The 19,122-nt window shown below is 47.7% G+C and overlaps 1 protein-coding gene across 1 annotated transcript in view; it reads left to right on the forward strand.

The window, feature by feature from the left end:
* The window catches only part of dachd (dachshund d), a 72,936-nt gene extending 65,024 nt beyond the window's left edge, over positions 1–7,912 (forward strand). The window contains 7 exon segments of the mRNA XM_078090793.1: positions 153–208; positions 211–300; positions 1,874–1,925; positions 1,928–2,020; positions 2,462–2,605; positions 3,209–3,277; positions 6,496–7,912. Coding sequence (XP_077946919.1) covers positions 153–208; positions 211–300; positions 1,874–1,925; positions 1,928–2,020; positions 2,462–2,605; positions 3,209–3,277; positions 6,496–6,533 — 542 coding nt within the window. The 3' untranslated portion in view covers positions 6,534–7,912.
* The last annotated feature ends 11,210 nt before the right edge of the window (positions 7,913–19,122 follow it).

Raw genomic sequence — 19,122 nt, forward strand, 5'->3', positions numbered from 1 at the left:
CAAAGGGAAGGAAGGGAGAGCTGGAGATCAATAATCCAGCCGTACCCCCCCCCCCCACTTCCCCACTGGTTTAACTTAAATCAGGGTCAATATGTGTCAGCATCGCACATATTGTAGCACTCCTTTTCTAATGTAACTGTGTTTCTCTGCAGAGGACAACTCCATGTGCACCCCGACAGCCAGAGACAGCTACGAGAGGTTGTCGCGTTGGCCGGACAGGCTCTGCCTCCGGGCTTCCCCTCACCATTCCTCTTCCCAGACGGCCTGTCGTCAATAGAGACCCTCCTCACCAACATACAGGTACGGCTACGCAGTGAACACGTTAGGGCTTCTCCAGAAGTACATCTTCTCCTGGAACCTTCAGCACACCTTCACCTGACAAATGTACCATCTAACTCGGTGTTACCACTCTTTTCCAAACACTAGCCATTCATCACCGCGGCTCTCTTAACCCGAGGTCTGCTTACAAGCTTGTTTCAAAGCCTTCCACAACTGCTGTCCTTGGTCATTCGTAAAACTCCTTCAGCAAAAAGAAAAGTCTGAGATTTGTTTTAAAGGTTTTTGTTAATATATATTTTTTTATTACTGCAAAGAACTTGCAACTTGCTATGGAACATTCTAACAATTCCGTACGACCTACAAGACCACGAACGCAGAATGTGACAGGTCAGGGTAGACGTCAGCGGGGCCTCCGGCCCTCCATGGACCCACCCGGACCCTTGCTGGCTTGCTCTCTGGCCGGGGGCGGAGCTTTGTCACGCTCCCCTGCCGCTCGCTATTCTGGAGCCCGGGTCGTACTGTAGGGAAGGGCGGCTCGGCAGAAAGCAGAACCGAGACTGAGAGTAGCCCACTAAAAGGAGGTGTTTTCTAGAGGGAGTCTGGTCCTCCGAAACAATACCAGCTTTGTCCACAGGAGCCGCCAAAAATCAACATAATATAAAATATCCACTTACAAAATATATATTTTAGCGTAAAGGCTTCGGGAGCGAATTGTTCAAAAATACTATTTAAGCCGAAAACAAAAACTAAGCCAGAAAACTGAGCTGCCCGTTCCAAAAGCCATTTGGAGCCGACTCCAGATAAATCTGCTTGCCTTAAGAACACCTGTACTCAGAGCGCCATTTAGGCTACAGCTCATATACCCCCCCCACCCAGTCAGAAAGATGAATGTATTTGCCTTCTGCCTGAGCGTAATGATGTGTGCACACTGCTGCCCTCCTCGTTGCACTCGTACCTTTGGCATCGAGAGTCCTGCCTCTCCTTTGGCTTTGTGCGGTAATTAGGAAGCCACGAGTAAAAGCCTGCTGCAAGCTCCCAAACACTCCTCCGAGTCATCTTTGATAATGATCCGCACGCTGAATATTTATATACAAATCAACAAAAATGAAACCAAGCAGAAAATTAAGATAAAGCAACTTGAATAAATTGGGGTCAGAAGAATCGACAATTAGCGAGATGTAGCCCAGTGCATCTGATGTAACTGCGTGTGGATGGGGAGTAATTGGGAGGAAAATGGCGGCGGTGTACTGTACATCTTCTTTACCCCCCCAGGACTCTCAGGAGTCTATTTGGAACGGCCGTAATGTAATTGATACACCGTGAGACACTTGTCATTCACATCATTGGTTCACGCTGCGCTGCGTGAGGAGACTTAATTCTGAACCCGGGAGGAGAGGCCCGGGTAGGAACCCGGAGTAAAGATGCTGCGCTTAGTAAGTAGGATTCTGGTCCTGGATCCCGGGATGAAGGAGTCCTGCTTCACCACTGACAGCAGCTCAAAGATCTGCTGTGACACACACTGTTTCCCTGCTCCTCCCTTCTCGGTGTGTTTATATATATGTGTGTGTGTGTGTGTGTGTGTGTGTGTGTGCAGGGCTTGCTCAAAGTGGCTATCGACAACGCGCGCGCTCAGGAGAAGCAGGTGCAGCGGAGAAGACGGAGCTGAAGATGGAGCTCTTCAGAGAGCGGGAGCTCAGGGAGACTCTGGAGAAGCAGCTCGCCATGGAGCAGAAGAACCGAGGTACTGCCCCCCCCCCCCCCCCCCCCCCCCTCGCCCCCCTCAGCGCCACGATAGCTGCTGCCTGTACGCTTAACACATCAGTCCACATCATTAGTAATACACATTAAGTTTGAGAAATCCAGCCGCGCTCTCATGTTAAATGCATCGACCTCATACGCTAACTGTGTCGTTTATGTTTAATGAGAGAAATTCATGAAAAATATCCCAATAAATGTTTCAATTGGCTTCAATTCCCCCCGGCGGTTTGTTAAGGCGCAGTCAGTATTGTCTTTCATTAAAGAGGATCTTTATATATTATGAAATATTTAGGTTTAATTGATTTCCCCCCTCTTTTCTAATATAGTGCGCTAGATTTTACCAAATTAGTTACAATCCCCCCGCCCGCCCCCCGCCGCCGCCAGACGGAGGCAGCTGCAATAACCCGATTCTCTCCCGCCGCAGCGATCGTTCAGAAGCGCCTGAAGAAGGAGAAGAAGGCCAAGAGGAAACTCCAGGAGGCCCTGGAGTACGAGTCCAAGAGGAGGGAGCAGGTGGAGCAGACCCTGAAGCAGCCCTCGCCCTCCGACAGCATGCGCTCACTCAACGGTCAGCTGCTCCACCTACGGTCCCTCTCGCCCCCACACACCACCCACTTTCAGCTGCATGCTTCCTCCATGCGACGTAGATACGATGCACCATATGTTGCTCTGCGGGTTGGTGTCGTTTCATCGTCGGGTACTAAAGTGAAGTCCGCACATCCCGGCGTTCATTACGTCTGTCTGCTCCGTTAGCGCAGATTAAGGACGCGCATTGCAAAGCGCGCCGCGCTCATAAAGGATGATTGACTGTCACTGTGTCACAAAATGTCACAGTGAATGATGAATGCGCGGGATCGCTCCGCGGCTGCCCGCCTGCAGCACGCCGTTACAACATCCAAATCGGGTAATTAATAATCTAATACCAGAACAATCTCACCTCGGACACCCGAGTGGATCCGACCGGCAGGCGTTTGAATGCCGGGTCACACTTTGAGTTGGACACTTACGCTAAAGCGCCGAGTCAAGGATTCCAGCGTCTTTATTACCCTCCCCAGTGCGAGCGCCAAGCGCCGACCTAATGGCACGCACACTGCACAGCTAAGGGAAGGCTGCTGGTGACGGGCGGGTGATGGGCGGATGTTTAACGGCCGTGATCCCTCTCTTCTCTCAGACTCTCTGACCCCTGAGATGGAGAGCGACCGCAGCAGTGGAAGAACAGATGCTGAAAGGACAATACAAGGTACAGGGGCTCAGATGAGACAATAAATCTCTCTCCCTCTCTCTCCCTCTCTCTCCCCCTCACACACACACACACACACACACACACAGCCCGAGTTTATGAACATGAGTGTTACTGGGCCTGCTGTTCAGGCGTACAGCTCACCATCTGGGCCGCAGCACCAGGTCAAGATCATTGTCTTTTTTCTGCAGGAAAAAATATTGCTCTTTTGCTCCACTTTAAGCGTCCGAGAGGCTTTTTTTCCAGAAACAGATCTTTGTTAGATAAAAGAGACAAAACGGAGGAACGGCAAAGCCCCGAAAATGGAGGAGGAAGAGCGGGAGAAGTGTTTTGTTTACAGCTCGGGAAGCGTTAATGAGTCATAAAACCGCAGCGGAATCCCCCCTTTGATAGCAATAAACGGGGCAAATCAATCCGTTTTATGAATAAGCCTTGTACATCTTTAATGGCGTGTTTGTTTGTTAGCCTTGGGGGCGCAGCGCGTGCTCGCGGAAGGGCGGCGCGCCGATAACCTTCCTCAGCCTGGCTGCTATCTGTGTTTACCCAGATACAAGACACCTCTCCTCATTATCACTCCGCCGTCTCCCCCCCTTTTTAATGCGCCTCGCCAGCGTCCGCCCTTATCGGTGGGAGGGGTCCCCGATTCATCCGGAAGGGGGGGGGGGGGGGGGGGCCCTGCTGCGTGTAATTCGCTGTGAAACGGGGGAAAACATTCCTCTCCGCGTGCTCCAACAAGTTGGGCTGCTTTAACTCTCTAATGTCGGATTAGTCCACTTGAACTGATATTTTGTGAAAGGGCAAAAAGAAACACTAAGTGAAACGGGGGCTCCCGCTTAATTAAATGTCATCCAGTCACTGCGGGGATCTGACGCAGTTTGATGTCCAAAAGAAGAAGTCCATATGTCAGTGTTTAAAAGATAACTTGTAGATACAGCGTTAATTATAGCCCCCTATTTCATACCGAATTTGTGGGATTCGACCGGGATAATTTCTTAACTCTGGTGTAAAGAGCTGGGCCCTCTTTGTCGCGTGATCGTGTCAAAGGAAACGCGTCAAAGCTTCACGCTCGCTCCGCGCTGACAGCGGCCATTGTGTGGAAGACTGGCTGAAATGAAAGGCCTTATTCGGGGTCTCGTCCCCCCCGCACCGCCGCCTTGACGAGTGGGAGGAGGCGGGAACCTGAGTAACGGGCTGCGTTTTCGTGTTTTTCTTCAATTAGAGAAGCATTTGTCCGCCACCCGTGTCTCCCCCGCTCCACTCCGCGAGCCTCGCCGTATAATTAACCTCCAACGGCAAAAAATGATGTTGATAAATTACACGAGCAGAAGGGGGAGAAAGAAAAAACAAGCCTATCACTCGCATGGAAGCCGAGAGGAATGTGTGGGTTTATTCTCCGCTCCTCACCCAGCGAGGAGAATGGAGGGAGAGCGAGGGGAGGAGAGGGGGGGAGTGAAATAATGAGGGCATAATTTTAGAGAACTAATTATTTCTATTTGTCTTTTGTCACACTTCTCTAATTCTGCGATATTAACACAGTCTGTGTTTATTAATTGCTTTTACAGTGTTGAATCGGGTCCAAGAGGGAGAGGCGGCTCTTTTCACAGGCGGGCGAGCTACTGGGACCTCGTGCCTCGCCAGTACCGCCTGGCAACGGTGCACACGCGAATATCTTCCCCCCCAGTCTCTTCTCCGGTTCCCCGCCGCTCCCCACTCGACGTGTTCGGCAAGTTTACACGACCCCTGCGCGCCCAGATAAAGTTCTTTGTTGCAAGATTAAACATCAAAACAGTTAAAGTGAAATTAAAATTAAATGAATGGATGTCACTGAAGCAAAAAAGACTGTAATTAATGGATCCCTTAATTGTCTTCATAAAATATTTGCATGGGCATAATTTGCATAATTTACATGTATTAATTAATCTTTCAAAGGAATTTTGTGCTGAGAGAAGCCAAAAAATTCCCTTTGTTTTATTTAGCATCTAATGAAATATTTATTCTCTTTAATGAACTTTTCATCTTGATTTCAATATAGAAATGCTAAAGTTTCCAGCATATTCTAATGAGCCCGCCCTCCCGTAAAAACACCGCCGCCGCCCAGTTGCGTGTGTGAAGCGGATGTTTCAACATTTGCTCGGCGCCTCGATTCGAGCGAGCCTCGCCGCCTCGTGGCGATCCCGCGCGTCAGACCGGGGGAAAATAAACACGATAAATGGCGTCACCCGTCAGCTGATCAAATCGAACCGGCCCGGGCGTCTGCTCTTGTTGTGAGAGGTGGTGTGTGTGTGTGTGTGTGTGTGTGTGTGTGTCGCCCTGTCTGCTCCTCGTAGCGCCGCATTCGTGCTGTAATGACTTTTACACGGGACTCGCTGCTTGAATAGAAGCAGCCGTAGTGCGACGCCTCTGAGACCCACGGCAGCGCTGCGTAATTAGCCTGTGTGTTTGTGCATCCCCCCCCCCCACCCGCCCCCTCCTCTCCAACACACACACACACACAACAAGCCTTTATTGTCTCCTGTCCATGCAGGACAATACGTAAAACTCTAATGGGTCCGATGTGTAGCTCCTAAAGGTGCAGAAAGAAGGTCCCTGCAGAATAAGAGTGGAGCGTCTTCATGTCCAACGCCCCCCCCCCCCCCCCCCCCCCTTTGCGTGAAGATCCTCATTCTAACGCTCAATTATTTAGGCGCGCCGCGACAGAGAGGTGCTCCTCAAATTTAGTCCCCCCCCCCCCACACAACAGAGCAGAAATGTGCCGGTAATGAACGCCAGAACGCGCCTAACAGATGCTCCGTTACCGGCTCAGCGTCGCCCAGCCGAACGCTTCCAGGCGAGAGACGTTTCGCCGGGAAAAAATGGACAAAGCTCGTTAGGTTGGAGGTGTCTGGAGACACGGCGGCGGAGGGGACGTCTGCCGTCTTCAGTAAGCACTTATTTCCACGCAGGAGGTGTCACTCAGGAGAGCGCGTTCACATCAGCAGCGCCGCGGTTCTCGCAGCTATCAGAGATGCACGCTACAGAGAAATTACACCTGTACGCGCTGACTGATGCACCTACATACACAATGGGGGGGGCCTTATTTTCCTCCCACCTGACTCCCCCCGCGCCTTGCGTCACCCCTCCGGGGTTAAAGGGCAGCGGGCGGCGTTTACTCGCCTTGCCGATCGGCGCGTTTGTCGGCTGCGGGCTCATCCGCGGCTCCTGTGTGTCCTCTGTTGCAGATGGAAGACTGTTCCTGAAAACCACCGTGATGTACTGATAAGGACCGCCGGGAGGAAAGAAGACAACAGCAACAACAACAACAACAACCGCAACAAAATAAAAGATTCTCAAGGCCCTCGTTCAGGCGGATTTAGTGGAGGGAAGAAGTCGGGCGGCTCGCAGCGGCTCCTGTCTAGAACGGAGAGAAGGCCTTTTCCTCGCACAGCGGCCAGCGTGAGGCAGTTGGGTGGAGCAGGTTTGGACGTAGCGAGGACAAAACACATGGAGCACAGTTAAAAAAAAGAAAAAAAAAGAATATGTACCCGTGGTACACGGTTGATAATAACCCCGTTGATTCACAGCACTGAAGATTTTTATACTGTATCTCAGCCAGAAAGCTTCGCGAAAAGAAATTTGACTGAAGTTTTGGTTATTTTGTATTTTCAAATTGAATCCTGAGTGTGGAGATGAACCTTTCGAGGGAGCGAGGGAAGAAAAAAAAAAATGTGAATCTATCCGTGTGTTTGTCGAACGAGTTTGATTTTCATGTTTTCTAAATTAGATGACAATACAATCAAGTTTCCTTTTTACCATTGTTGTACATAGAAGACCTGATGATGATGATAGGAAAACCCCTCTGAGGTGAGGTATGTGTACATAACGTTTAAGAGGTATTGTGTATGCAGTAGAGCTATTAGGCAAAACAATACCAACATTTATATAAACCTACAGTTTGTTTTTCTTCTATTTCTGAGCCATCATTCTTTCCTATAGCTGCCATTTTGGTGAGAAAGCATGCAGGCATGTCAATGTTTGTCCTGGAATTATGATATTTAATAAATCCTATATTGTGCTGAACAAATACTAGGGTTGACTCACTCGAGCCCAGACCGATTTTTGAAGAAAGTAATTATCAAACATTTCACTTTCAAAACGGAAGACTTTTGCTGTCAATAGTACTGTAATCTTTGTAACAGAGGTAATATTTCTTGGAATTTACTGTACATTTTTGTTTTGTCACGAGACTCAAAATCAGTTCCTCTCAAAGCTGTAAAAAAAAAAAAAAAAAAAGAAGGAATTATGAGAAACAAATCAGCGGTGACGCAGCTTTGGGAGACATTTGATTGACACTTTCCTTCTGCAGAGTGTTTCATGTCATGAGAGAAAAAAAAAGAACATTAGCTGAATCATAATCTCCCCGTTTCGTTCCCCTGAGGACCTTTGGATGTCTGTGTATATTCCCACCCGGCTGACGTCAGCCCTTTAGCTGAGCAGCTCGACCAGGAGAGGAGGCGCGTCCCACCTTCACTCTGTGTTCCTTTCTGTTCTCTATGGAGTGTCTATCGGTCTGTTGTCACTGATAACTTATACAAAGCTTCTCCAACCATCTCTTCATTGTACTTCAAATTCAAATAAAGTTAACATGTTGATGATAAACTGTGAGAGTTTAACTGCGTCGGCCTCGTCTGTCGCGCCCCTCTGAGTGCCAGTTCACCTCGCGGGAGACGTGCTGGTGGGCCTGTGGGGGGGGGGGGTCTCACAGCTCATTTCTATGGATGCATGTTATTTACTTCAAATGAATGTGGTATCTTTCCGTCTGAGTGAATTACCTGCGTGTGTGTTGCTGTTTTCTATGTAGAGATGGTGACCCGGCTCACTGTACATTTAAATACTGATTCACAATCTATCCCCATAGGACAAAGCTGCTCATGCATTCAACTATTTGCTTTAAATAAGGGAGTTAGTTAAGAAACGATGAAGCAGCTTCTAACATGTCTGTCAAATATCTGTTTTTCTAAATGTGACAGTCAAGATTTTACGGCCCGTCCAACGTTTTTTAATTATAATCTGCGCCGGGCGCTCGGGATCGACATTATATTTGTTTTTTCCGCTCTCGAGACACGGCCGTTATCCACAGGGATCCTTCAGGTCCGCCTCTCAGAACGCATCGCAGACCACGGAATCGACATTGAGGGACAAATTTCTCTAGTAAGCAATTCTGAGTGAAATGTGTTGACACAGCACGCCGGGCCCACTCCCCCTCCCCCCCCCAACCCCCCCGCACGCGGACGTGACGCAGCCGCCCAGATGAATAATTGACTGATTGCTGCATAATTCAATGCCGCATTGTGGAAATTCAAGGCCTGATATATTTCACGCTTTTCCTCCATCTTCTTTTTTTTTTCTTTTTTTTTATTAAAAAATGAGGTTAAAGTTTTCTATCAACCTTGAAAAAAACAACATGGGCGATCAATCATGGAGGCGAGCTTCCGGTTGAGTTGAGACTCGACCCGCTGGCTGTCCGCCCCCCCGCCCAGCTGAAGCTCACTCTGGAGTCGGAGGAACTTTGACACGACGTCCACTTCATCCGTTTAATGAGCGGACGGTTCTCCTCGCGTCGCTGCGGCAGCTCTCACGCAGTCGCTTCGTTTCTCCATCTGATGCCTTTTTCCTTCCTGCGTGTGAGAGAAGAGGCCCCGCGGCCACATGCTTCAAACCACTGCGCTTTTTTGCGTAATAAATTCAATTGGGTACAAAATCTGACCATGAGGCACGTCGGCTTCAAATACCAAAATGTGCATCGTAGCCGCGTCGTTTCATTCCACTCGGCGTGACGCGTCTCACCCACACGGGGTCATTCCGCCTGATGCCCCGCGCTGATTTCACCGTTGGTCAAAGAGGCCAAAGGAACACGTCCATCCTGCTCGTTTTACTACCGACGACACGAAAAGAAAGTTGCACGAGAGGAAAAAAAGCACGTAGCATGAGCAGAGTCTGCAGAGAGACATTAGCGAAGGAACAGGCCCCGATCGCCTGAACGACAGGACTAATGTCACCTAATCAGATAGACCATTACGTATTAGCCAAACTACAAAACAGTTTCATCTGACAAGGGCCAGGCCACATTACCTAAATTAACATTTTGCAAGCGTGAACATGGAAGACGGCGGCGGCGAGGGGGTGGGGGGGGTGCGGGGGGGGGGACGGCGGCCTTGCGCTTAGACATTCGGCGGTAATTATTAATTTATGATTGTCTCTGGTCTTAATGAAAATGAAAGCCAGGAAAGAGAACAGGGAGGGATAATGTGGCGTGAAATTGAGTTTCATTTGTACAGGGTCCACCTTTTAACTCTGCGCTTCTTAGGCGGAAATGGATCCGCGCCCCCCCCCCCCCCCCCCCTCACCCCTCCTCACCCCTCTATCCCCCCAGAGAATGTATTTTTATCATGCTCCTCTTTCAGGCAAAGCGTATCCATCTCCTCTCATCCTTTGGTGATGTGTGGGGGGCCGACACCCCCTTTAACGTCTCCAATACTCTCATAGGGCCTTTTCCCAACGACACCATCGCTCTGTGATGTCCCATAACTACGGAGGGGGGGCAAAGGATGCCCTGTTGATGTGACACAACACGCGTTTGTTCTGAGGAGGTGGGGAGGGGTCACCAGCAGAAGTGACGGGGTTGAATGTTTTGTGCGTAATTTCCGATGGTGATGATGAACAGCAGATCCACGTTTAACGTAAAAACTTTGTTATTGCCACTTTAAGTAGTTCCTACCCTCCACATGAAGGAGATTTTAAACCATTCAATGTATAAAATTACCATTTGAATTGTGTCATCGCAGTTAATATCCATGAAGGGAGTCGATCCACAAAATGAACACAAAAGGCTTCTTACAATATCAATAACTTACAATGCTCTCACAACAGTCCTGTTGTCATCTTTTAAATTAGCTACAACCACGGAGCCACTTTGTGTCACGATGCATCAGCACCACACGAGACTTTGGAGGCGCTTCACATCTGAATTGGCGTCTGCAGGCGCAGGAGCATCCAAATCACCAGGGCCGGTTGCATTAACTCAATTACACTTTTACAATTGTGAGCGAGGGATAGTTAATTTAGTTTGACCCGAGAGCCGCCCCCCCCCCCCGACACTCCCCCAGACAGCAGACGGATGAGACGAGTGACCACGGGCGTGAGGGAGTGTGTGTGTGAACTCTCTGGATTAGTCTTCATTTGGTGCCTCTGTCATGAGGGCCGAGTACTGTGTGGCCGAGCAAAGCAAACACACGGGGTCAGACCAACACCCCCCCCCCTCCCCCCCCCACACCCGCCTCCCCAGCTCATCAACTCCATTTTCATTGCAATCTTCCCTCAGAACCATTAGAATGCCCTGAAGAAATGACTTTCCAATTAAAGGGGATCTAGAAGAAGAGTGTTTTTTTTTTTTTCTTCTTCTTCTTTTCTTTTTTTTTCATATTTGGCTCCTGAAGTTCTTTATTCCGATAATTAAAATGGGAATTGATTTTCCGATTTAGCCGCTGACTGCTACGGACACGGAGCGCAGGGGCCACACAGAGCGCCGTTCCCAGTGACAGAGTGCTCCATGTAAATTAGGCCTGAAACAGCAGTATATTTACTCCCGTGAGAACGATGAGGCAGACCGACCAACTCAGCTCGTGCGCGATGGCAGATTCAGGTATTTACGCCTCGCTTTGTGTGGCCATTTGCGCAAAGGTCACTCGGATTTCCCTCCAACGGGGAATCAGTCCATTCATATTGGAAAGAAAACAAATATAACATGAGAATTTGTAATGTGAGCAGTTTATGGATTTAGCATTACCACGTTCTCCCACGACCTCTCTCAGCGCAGGACGCCGGTAGCCCCATCGCGGGGCGCCGGAGCCGAGGCCTCACATGCGGAAGTTTCACAAGCCTCACGCCTCTGAACTCCAACCTCCGCTCCAGCTGCGTTGGAAACGAGCATCCGCCTTCCGCTACGCAGCCGGCGCTTTCCACAGGCTCTGTTTTACAGATGCGCCCAGGAATCCGAGGCCGTTCTTCTGTGGACGAATGGTTTTGTCTTTTGCTCCTGACAGCTGCGCGGGCTTGTTGTTCGCGCTCTCCTGAGTTGTTTTAATAAAGTTGTGCTGCAGGAGTAGTGAGGGAAGATTAATGGACGCACGGGAAGTGTGGCAGTTGTGAGAGGATGCAGGACAGAGCGGGCCAGCAGCCATCTGTTCCTTCTCCTTTACAGCTCTCTTAATGGAGAAACAAACCAAACAACATGGATCTGAGCCCTGCAGACAGACGCCTGCACGCGCACACGCGCCTCAGCCGCACACAGCTAGACACAGAACATCACTTTATGTGACAGAGATGAGAGCCGGGCTTTTGTCATCGTACCCCCCCCACCCCCCCGTCCCCCCGTCCCCCCGTCCTCCCCCCCTCCCCTGTTGTTGGATGTGTGTGCATGCGTAGTGTTCTACCTTTCAGCAGGAGAAAGTTGGGCGCGAGCCACGGCTGTGAGACTCAGATGAAAGACGCAGCCTGGATGGAACGTGATTAAGAGATATGTTCTTGAGGCAAAACAGGACTTGGCATTCGCTGAGACGAAAACCTAATCAAATTAAAGCGAAGCCGGGGCCATTGTTTGCGGAGAGCGTTTTCTCCGCTTGTGTCACGTTTGAAATGGAACGCTGTAAAATAGATACGGGCTTGTGGTTTTTTATTCAGATTTTACACACAGGCTCTGACTAATGACGGTTGTGGCCAATGATGCCTAAAGCACTTTATGGAGCTGTCTGGGTTGTAAAGAACGTTTACTATGATGGAGCATGAATGGCTCACTGAAAGAGTATTATTGTTTACAAGTTATTGTTTTAAATTAATTCACTCAGCAGAATTGTTAAATTCTCCCTCCGACGGGCACGGCCGCCTCCGGTTTCCTCTACTCTGTCAGTGAGTATTAACTGCCCCCCCCCCCACACCCCCCTGCGTATTTATTGTTGGCCTGTAATGAAATCTGTAGTCCGAAGTGTTTGCCGTGTTGTTTGTGAGCAGCGGGCACGGCAGCACGTCCCGTTAAACGACAACGCGCCTCGTCTCCCGGCGAAGACATCTGTATGACATGGTGAAGTTTCCTCTTTGGGGATCACACCTGTAATTGAGCTCAGGGTAAGAGGGGACGTGAGGTGCACACAGAGGGAGTGAAAAGGCCCTTCTCTCTCTCCCTGCCCCCCCTGTGCCGCCTCCACCCTCCCCCCCCCCCCACCCTTTCCTTTTTTTCTTCCCCCCTCCACCTGCTCTCACAGCAAATTCGTCAGTCGGCCCTCTTTAGATTAGCATCAGCATTAGCCGCTAGGGTACCACTCGCCGCTCGGGGGCCCGGGCAGGAGGAGGGGGGGGGGGGGCGGCAGTGGCTCCCACGCAACGTTCTCCCAGCGAGCAGGCGCAGCGGCACCTACGGCGTCCTCACTGGCGTCCGTGTCCGTCCCGTGATGTTGATTTCTCGCTCCGCTCGTACGATATCCCAGATCATGCGGGAAAGCGAAATGAGACCGGATAAAGTATTAAACACGAGCTGACACGGCCCCCCCCCCCCCACCGGAGCTCCCATTCCACTTCACATGGTACAATTAAAAACATTCCCACATGCATTGAGCGGAGCACTCGTCAGGAACATGCTGCTACACACACTTAAAATAAATCTTATAATAATCTATGGAGAGCCTGACAAGGAGGAGGCCAAGGTTTTCCATGCAGGCACTTAGCTGAGTAGAGATGAAAAAAAGAGAAAGAAAACAGAGCGAGATGAGGGCCTTACATTATTTATACGTGCTAATGGCGGCTGTCGGTGTGTGTGTGTGTGTGTGTGTGTGTGAATCGGCAGCAGAACAATCTGCTAAAATAGACACACAGCTGTAATCAAGGCCGTGCATTTCATCCTCTTCTCCCGTCCTCCGCTGACTGCAGGGTCAATTGGACTCGGTTTAGTAGCATTTGAAACTCTTGCAGTAGATTATCTCCTTTTAATGGAGACTAAAGACAATGCAGGAGTAGACTGCCGCCTCCAAAAGGAAAAGATAACCCCGAAGCACAAGAAATACCTCACACAGTTCCTACTGTAAGATATCACTGTACAGCGATAAGAACAATAGCTCATGTGCCTAGTTTGGGCCGCAAAAGGAATCCATTAGTCTTATTGTGCAGCCCTTAAGCTCTGCATCCCGGGGAGGCGGGTGAAGGGAGTTTGGGGGGGGGGGGGGCACCTCTGCGCCGCTACATCCCCACACATGTGCCTCTCATTTCCTATGGTGATGCAGAAGTATCCTTCAACATCCTATTGTAAAGTTTACCAGGGGAGAGGTTCAGTGGATTAAAGTGCCCTGAGAGAAAACGATGTAAATGCAGGCAGCTGCTTGCTGCTAATGGCGTACAGTAGATGGTCTGGATGTGTACAGTATCTATATAACATTATGGGCCCTCTTTCAAGTCTAATGGGAACAACGTGAAGGCTAATGGTAGTAAACGGGGGACGGGGCCGCGCTTCAAAGCAGAGCTGCGACACGTTCCGTTTCCGTTGTTGTTTCAAACTCAACAACACATTTGGGCGGCCAAAAAGACCTGCTCTCTTGTGTGTTTTTGAGGTTTAACGCATTTGCTAAAATAGGACACATAATAAAATCGCACGGCCTTGAGCGACTACGGTAATTACATTTTTTGAGGCCACAACTCAAGAACCTCGTGCATTGGTTGCATTTACAGCAACCAATGCACGAGGTTCTCATTCAGAATTCGTCAAATTTCAAAGTTTCTGGGTCGCTACTATTATTTGTACTAGATACAATAGTAGTGGCGCAGAACCATTTTTTGAATATTATCCACATAGTCAAATATGGCATTGGATGGACTCAAGTCAACGTTGATTTATACGTCACATAACTTATTTAGGGGTTATGTAGTTACTACTGTCACAGAACTTCTGTAGTTATTTTAATCCAAACCAGAATCCAGAACATGTATATACCTGATATACCTGATACTGCCTGTTAATCAGAGCCCTTTTTCAGCATAAAGGGGAACCTGTGAGTGTTCTGTGTAGAAATAAATTAATGTAACACAAAAAAAAGTTTGAATTTTGAGAATTGCCTGAAAAGAAATGACTAACACACCTATTAGTCCTATAAAACATGGAGATACCAGTCAAAAAGCACATCTACGTGACAGCCCAGCGTGTGGACCGGTCGTCCGATCCTATTGGATCCAACTAACACCGAGGCGAAAAGAGCGACAGCTTCCAAAGCAACTCAGAAGCCAAAATGGGTGAAGCGTAAAATGGCGCTGGATAGTGACAATTAGATTAGAAAACCCTCCCCTAACCTCTAAAACCTGTGCGGAAGGCGATGAAATGAAATGGCCGATGCGCGTATCTCGCTCAACAAAACAAAAGGATTTCATAATTTCATAACTTTTCACATTGTACCTGGCATCTCTTAGTCGCCCTTCCGCATTCTAAATATCGTACCTTCCCTTCAGCGGTTAAAAACAACAACACAGCGAAGGTCATGTTCCCTAGTTGACAATGGCGACAATGCCTGACTTGAGGCCTCAAAACCTCAGTCCAAAAACCGATGGATGATGTCCCGATGTCCCGCTTAAAGCCTAGTTTATGCTTCTGCGTTTTCAGAGCGACGCAGACGCAACCCCCCCTTGCGTGTCCCTTGCGTTGCTTTTCACACCTTTTCACACCACCGCCATTTTTCTAGGCTTGCGTTGAAAGCGACGCAAGCCTCCCGCAGCGCACCAGGCTGCGATTGGTTTGCTAACTACGTCCTTTACGGAGTCTCACAATCACGCTTTCATAGCACAATACCGCCATTATTAAAACAAAGAATGTTTACGAGAGAACGGATCAGATTGAAGAACTTTTGTCGGAAGAAATGCGTAAATATGACCGCTTATACAAGCAGTCATTGGCGGGTTGTAGAAGCGGGTTGGATTCACGGAGGGAGATCGCCGCAAACGCCGGTTTGCCGGTCGAGAGGTGCACAAAGTTGTGGAGGAAAATACGGGACAAATGTGTCCTTGATGAAAAGCAGCAGTGGCGATGCACGGGGCAATAAAGTCTATGATAAATAAATAAACCAATAAATAAATAGACGTGACTCTCTAGGTCGTCTTCAACAGAAAAACGTCACTCCGCCTGTTGTTCTGGCGGTGAATTGCTCTGCAACACACGCAGAACCATGAATAGAGAAACGAGTACTAATTCATCCGAACTTGCCAGCTTGTCCTGCCGCGGCGTGAATTACCGTAATTATTGTAATGTTCAGTCGTCAAGTCTTAAATGTTAAATGCAGAGCTAAATTTAGACTCTACATTTAACATTTACATTTAACAGTTACATTTTACATTTACATTTAGATTTAACATTTAGATACAACATTTAACATTTACATTTGGATTTAACATTTACATTTAGATTTAACATTTACATTTAGATTTAACATTTAGATATAACATTTAACATTTACAATTAGATTTAACATTTGCATTTAGATTTAACATTTAGATATAACATTTAACATATACAATTAGATTTAACATTTACATTTAGATTTAGATTTAACATTTACATTATTTAACAACTTTGTTACTGCCAAACATTATCCTTGGAAAAGATATTGCATGAATGTACATGAATTTCTCTCTTAATGTTTGAAAAAGTGACATGTGAATATTGTCGTGCTTTTTTGTTCATATGATAATGCTAAATGTGGAGAAACTGCGCAGGATTTTAGAACGTGCAACATTTTACAAACGGCGCCCCATAGAGCTCCTCCTCACTTTGTTGACATTTGCTTTTGTTCGGCGGTTACGGCCGATACCGCACAGCTCTCGCGGCGAGCGAAGCGACCCCCCGGATCCCTGTCAGGTAAACGCAGGTAGCCTCTGTCAGCTCTACCGCCATTGTTAGCAATGTTGGGGCTGGGGGCTCTCTGTCACCATGCTGAGATGATATTGAAATATTCTTATCTTATGTTTGGCATTAATCATACTTCATCATACAAATTCAAGTGTTGCTTTAGTACAATTTAACGTTGGATGTTTACGTTGGATTGGTCACGTTTCTAGTACTCCAACAGATCGCCATTTAGACTCACCCTCTACTTTTAGCTATCTATTTGATGGTTTTATTACTTACTTTTATTTTATCATTTGAGCTAACTGGTTTGACTGAGCCTATGTTAACACGCACTGATCAGTGTGTGGATATATTTAACTGCAGCTTATTTTTCTGGTCCGCTTTGAGACGGGTTCTTTGACTAATATCTGTTTCAAGATGGCAAACAGCAGAGAACACGAGAGGCAGAAACCCCCTAAAAAACCCTTTCAATCACGATAAAGATAAGTCGTCCAACGAAGCACTGCTGCGTTCAGAAAACCGAATACAGACACCCTGTCTCTGATCATCACTTGATAGTGTGCCGACACGCAAACTCTATTAAGCTGTCTTCAAATATGCAAAAATGATATGATTTTACAATGATTACATATTCACTTCCCCAGCTGGCTGGCTCCAAGCGTCTCCATTTGTCATCGACTATTGTGTCCAATTATATGATTAGCTTTGAACACTCCAGCACTTCGAGAGCTCTCGTGTGTTCTGCTGCGCTGAGTGATTCACAAACAAAGTCATTACAACATGTATTCACACATATCAAATAACAAAACAGATGGCCACTGCGCTCGCCGCCTGATTTGTTTTCCACACGAGTGGTAAAAAAAAAAAAAAGAAGTATTTCGTGCGAGCTGTTTTTAATGCTGACTGTTTTTTATTCCCAAAGAAGAGCAGCTGGCTGTCGCGCTGTTAGATCAGCTCCTATGAAAGACAATCTTGTTTTCATTAATTTTTCTACAACAAAGGCACTTGTTGGGAAGATTTAGAATTACAGCGGGTAAAGCTTCCGGATAATTCATCACAAGGACTTGACAGGAAACTTAATTGTTTTAAATGCCAGTTGCTGTCGGCAGCGTGGCTGCTCTTCCTTTGATGTCTAACAGGTGGGACAGACGGACGACCCTCTGATGTTTCGTTTTACCTTTGACCTCTTGGTAATAAATCCGCTCGTAGGCTCCCGGCCGATAAACCTATCATCATGTGATGAACTCCAGTTCCCAGAATTCTGTGTGAGACGAACATCTTGTAGTGTGCCTCCTGTGATTAAACACGGAGTGAGTCTAGTCTTGGCGTCCCCCATGGGACCATGGGACCTTTCTCGCTTCGCCTAACGCACGGCGCCAACATGGCGGACGGCGTGGCTTGCTAGCAGGTAACTTACCTACCCTGATGTTTTTTTCTGCCGGAAGGCAAAAGGACGAGCAAGGCCCTGTTGATAATGAGAACATTCTGCTCTGAGTCTAATGTAGCTAATCCAAGTCATTTTTCAACAGATTTAAAGACAAAATCTGTTTTTGAAATCTGTTCATTTTTTACATTGAAGAATTTACAGCCAAATTGGACCATTTACCCTTTTATCCTTTCTTCATTAGCTACCATACATCTTTAGTCAGTGTAACCACTGTACAAACCAACCAACCACCACATCAACTCCTATTGCTGTTTTAAATTAAATTGAAATTCAATTAAATGCATTTTCTTGTGGATTTGTGAAAAAAAGCCTAAAAAAACAGCTATTATCTCAATTGCACAGCATAACCCGATGTATTTAGATCTGTTTGCAATTGATGGGCCATCGATAACCATTCAGAGAAAGGCTATGGTGCAATGTGGTCACACCACAGGCCGCCTCGACTGTATGATTGAGTGAGACTCTACATCGTTACTCAGCTACACTGACTCGTCTGTAATCCAGTCAAGACTGTGTTGTGTACGTGTGACAGACACACTAACATGATCATCTTAACTATTGGCAACACCAAATCAAATTCTTAGCTCGGTTTGTGTTGTGAAAACTGTCAGTTTGTGCTCCTTTATTTCAATGAGTGTCTTCACACTGTCACACATTCAGCACCTTTGGAGCTCAACACTCGTCCACCATTTGAGAAATAACTTGGGGACAAACTGGGTCTTTTGCACCAGGGTGCTTACACTCAGCAGCAGAGACGTGACATTAAACGTCTCCCTATGCGGAAAGAAGGTTGTCTCTCTGAATGTTACCGTTCAAAATCTAGTAAACAGACCCGCTGACATCTCCTGAGGATGTTACTGTAAATGCACTTCAAGTGGCTGAATCATTTAACGTCCAATCAATATGATTCGCGTTGCACCATCAACACACTTTAGTCCGACTCCGAGTTGATGAAGCCGGTACGACAGCAGTTAACAACTTTTGGGTTGGGGGCTAAGAAGTTCACCCAACTTAGATTGAAGGGGGGAAAAAAACGCAGAAACAGAAGCAAATCCCTCCAGCAGTGAAGTAAAAATCTTACACCATCCACTTTAAAAGTAAGGAAAGCCCAGTTCTGTTGTTCTCTGGCAGGTAGATAAGGTCTAGCTGTGCCATGCTGCCATCACCTGGCGGATGAGCTAACAACAACTTCCTGGTCAATTGCGGTGTGTGTTTAAAATCATCTCGAGCTTCACAACTAGGTTGAGGTGACAGCACGTCAAGCATACGTGTGACATCAGGTTGATGTCTATTCAACCCACCAGGCAGCGCTCAGGCTGCAGATGTGGTACGGGGACCGAAAGCAGAAGCAGCGACCTTTTCAGAACCCGCCATCTTTTCCTGTCGTCCTCGCTCATCACAAACCTCGCGCATTGTTGAGGCAGTCAAGCCCTTTCATATTGCTGTTGGTTGAGTTTATACCATGATAACAACAAACTGCCTCGGGCTCTG

This window comes from Gasterosteus aculeatus, chromosome 16 (assembly GCF_964276395.1).
Source record: "Gasterosteus aculeatus chromosome 16, fGasAcu3.hap1.1, whole genome shotgun sequence".
NCBI classification, from domain to species: Eukaryota; Metazoa; Chordata; class Actinopteri; order Perciformes; family Gasterosteidae; genus Gasterosteus; species Gasterosteus aculeatus.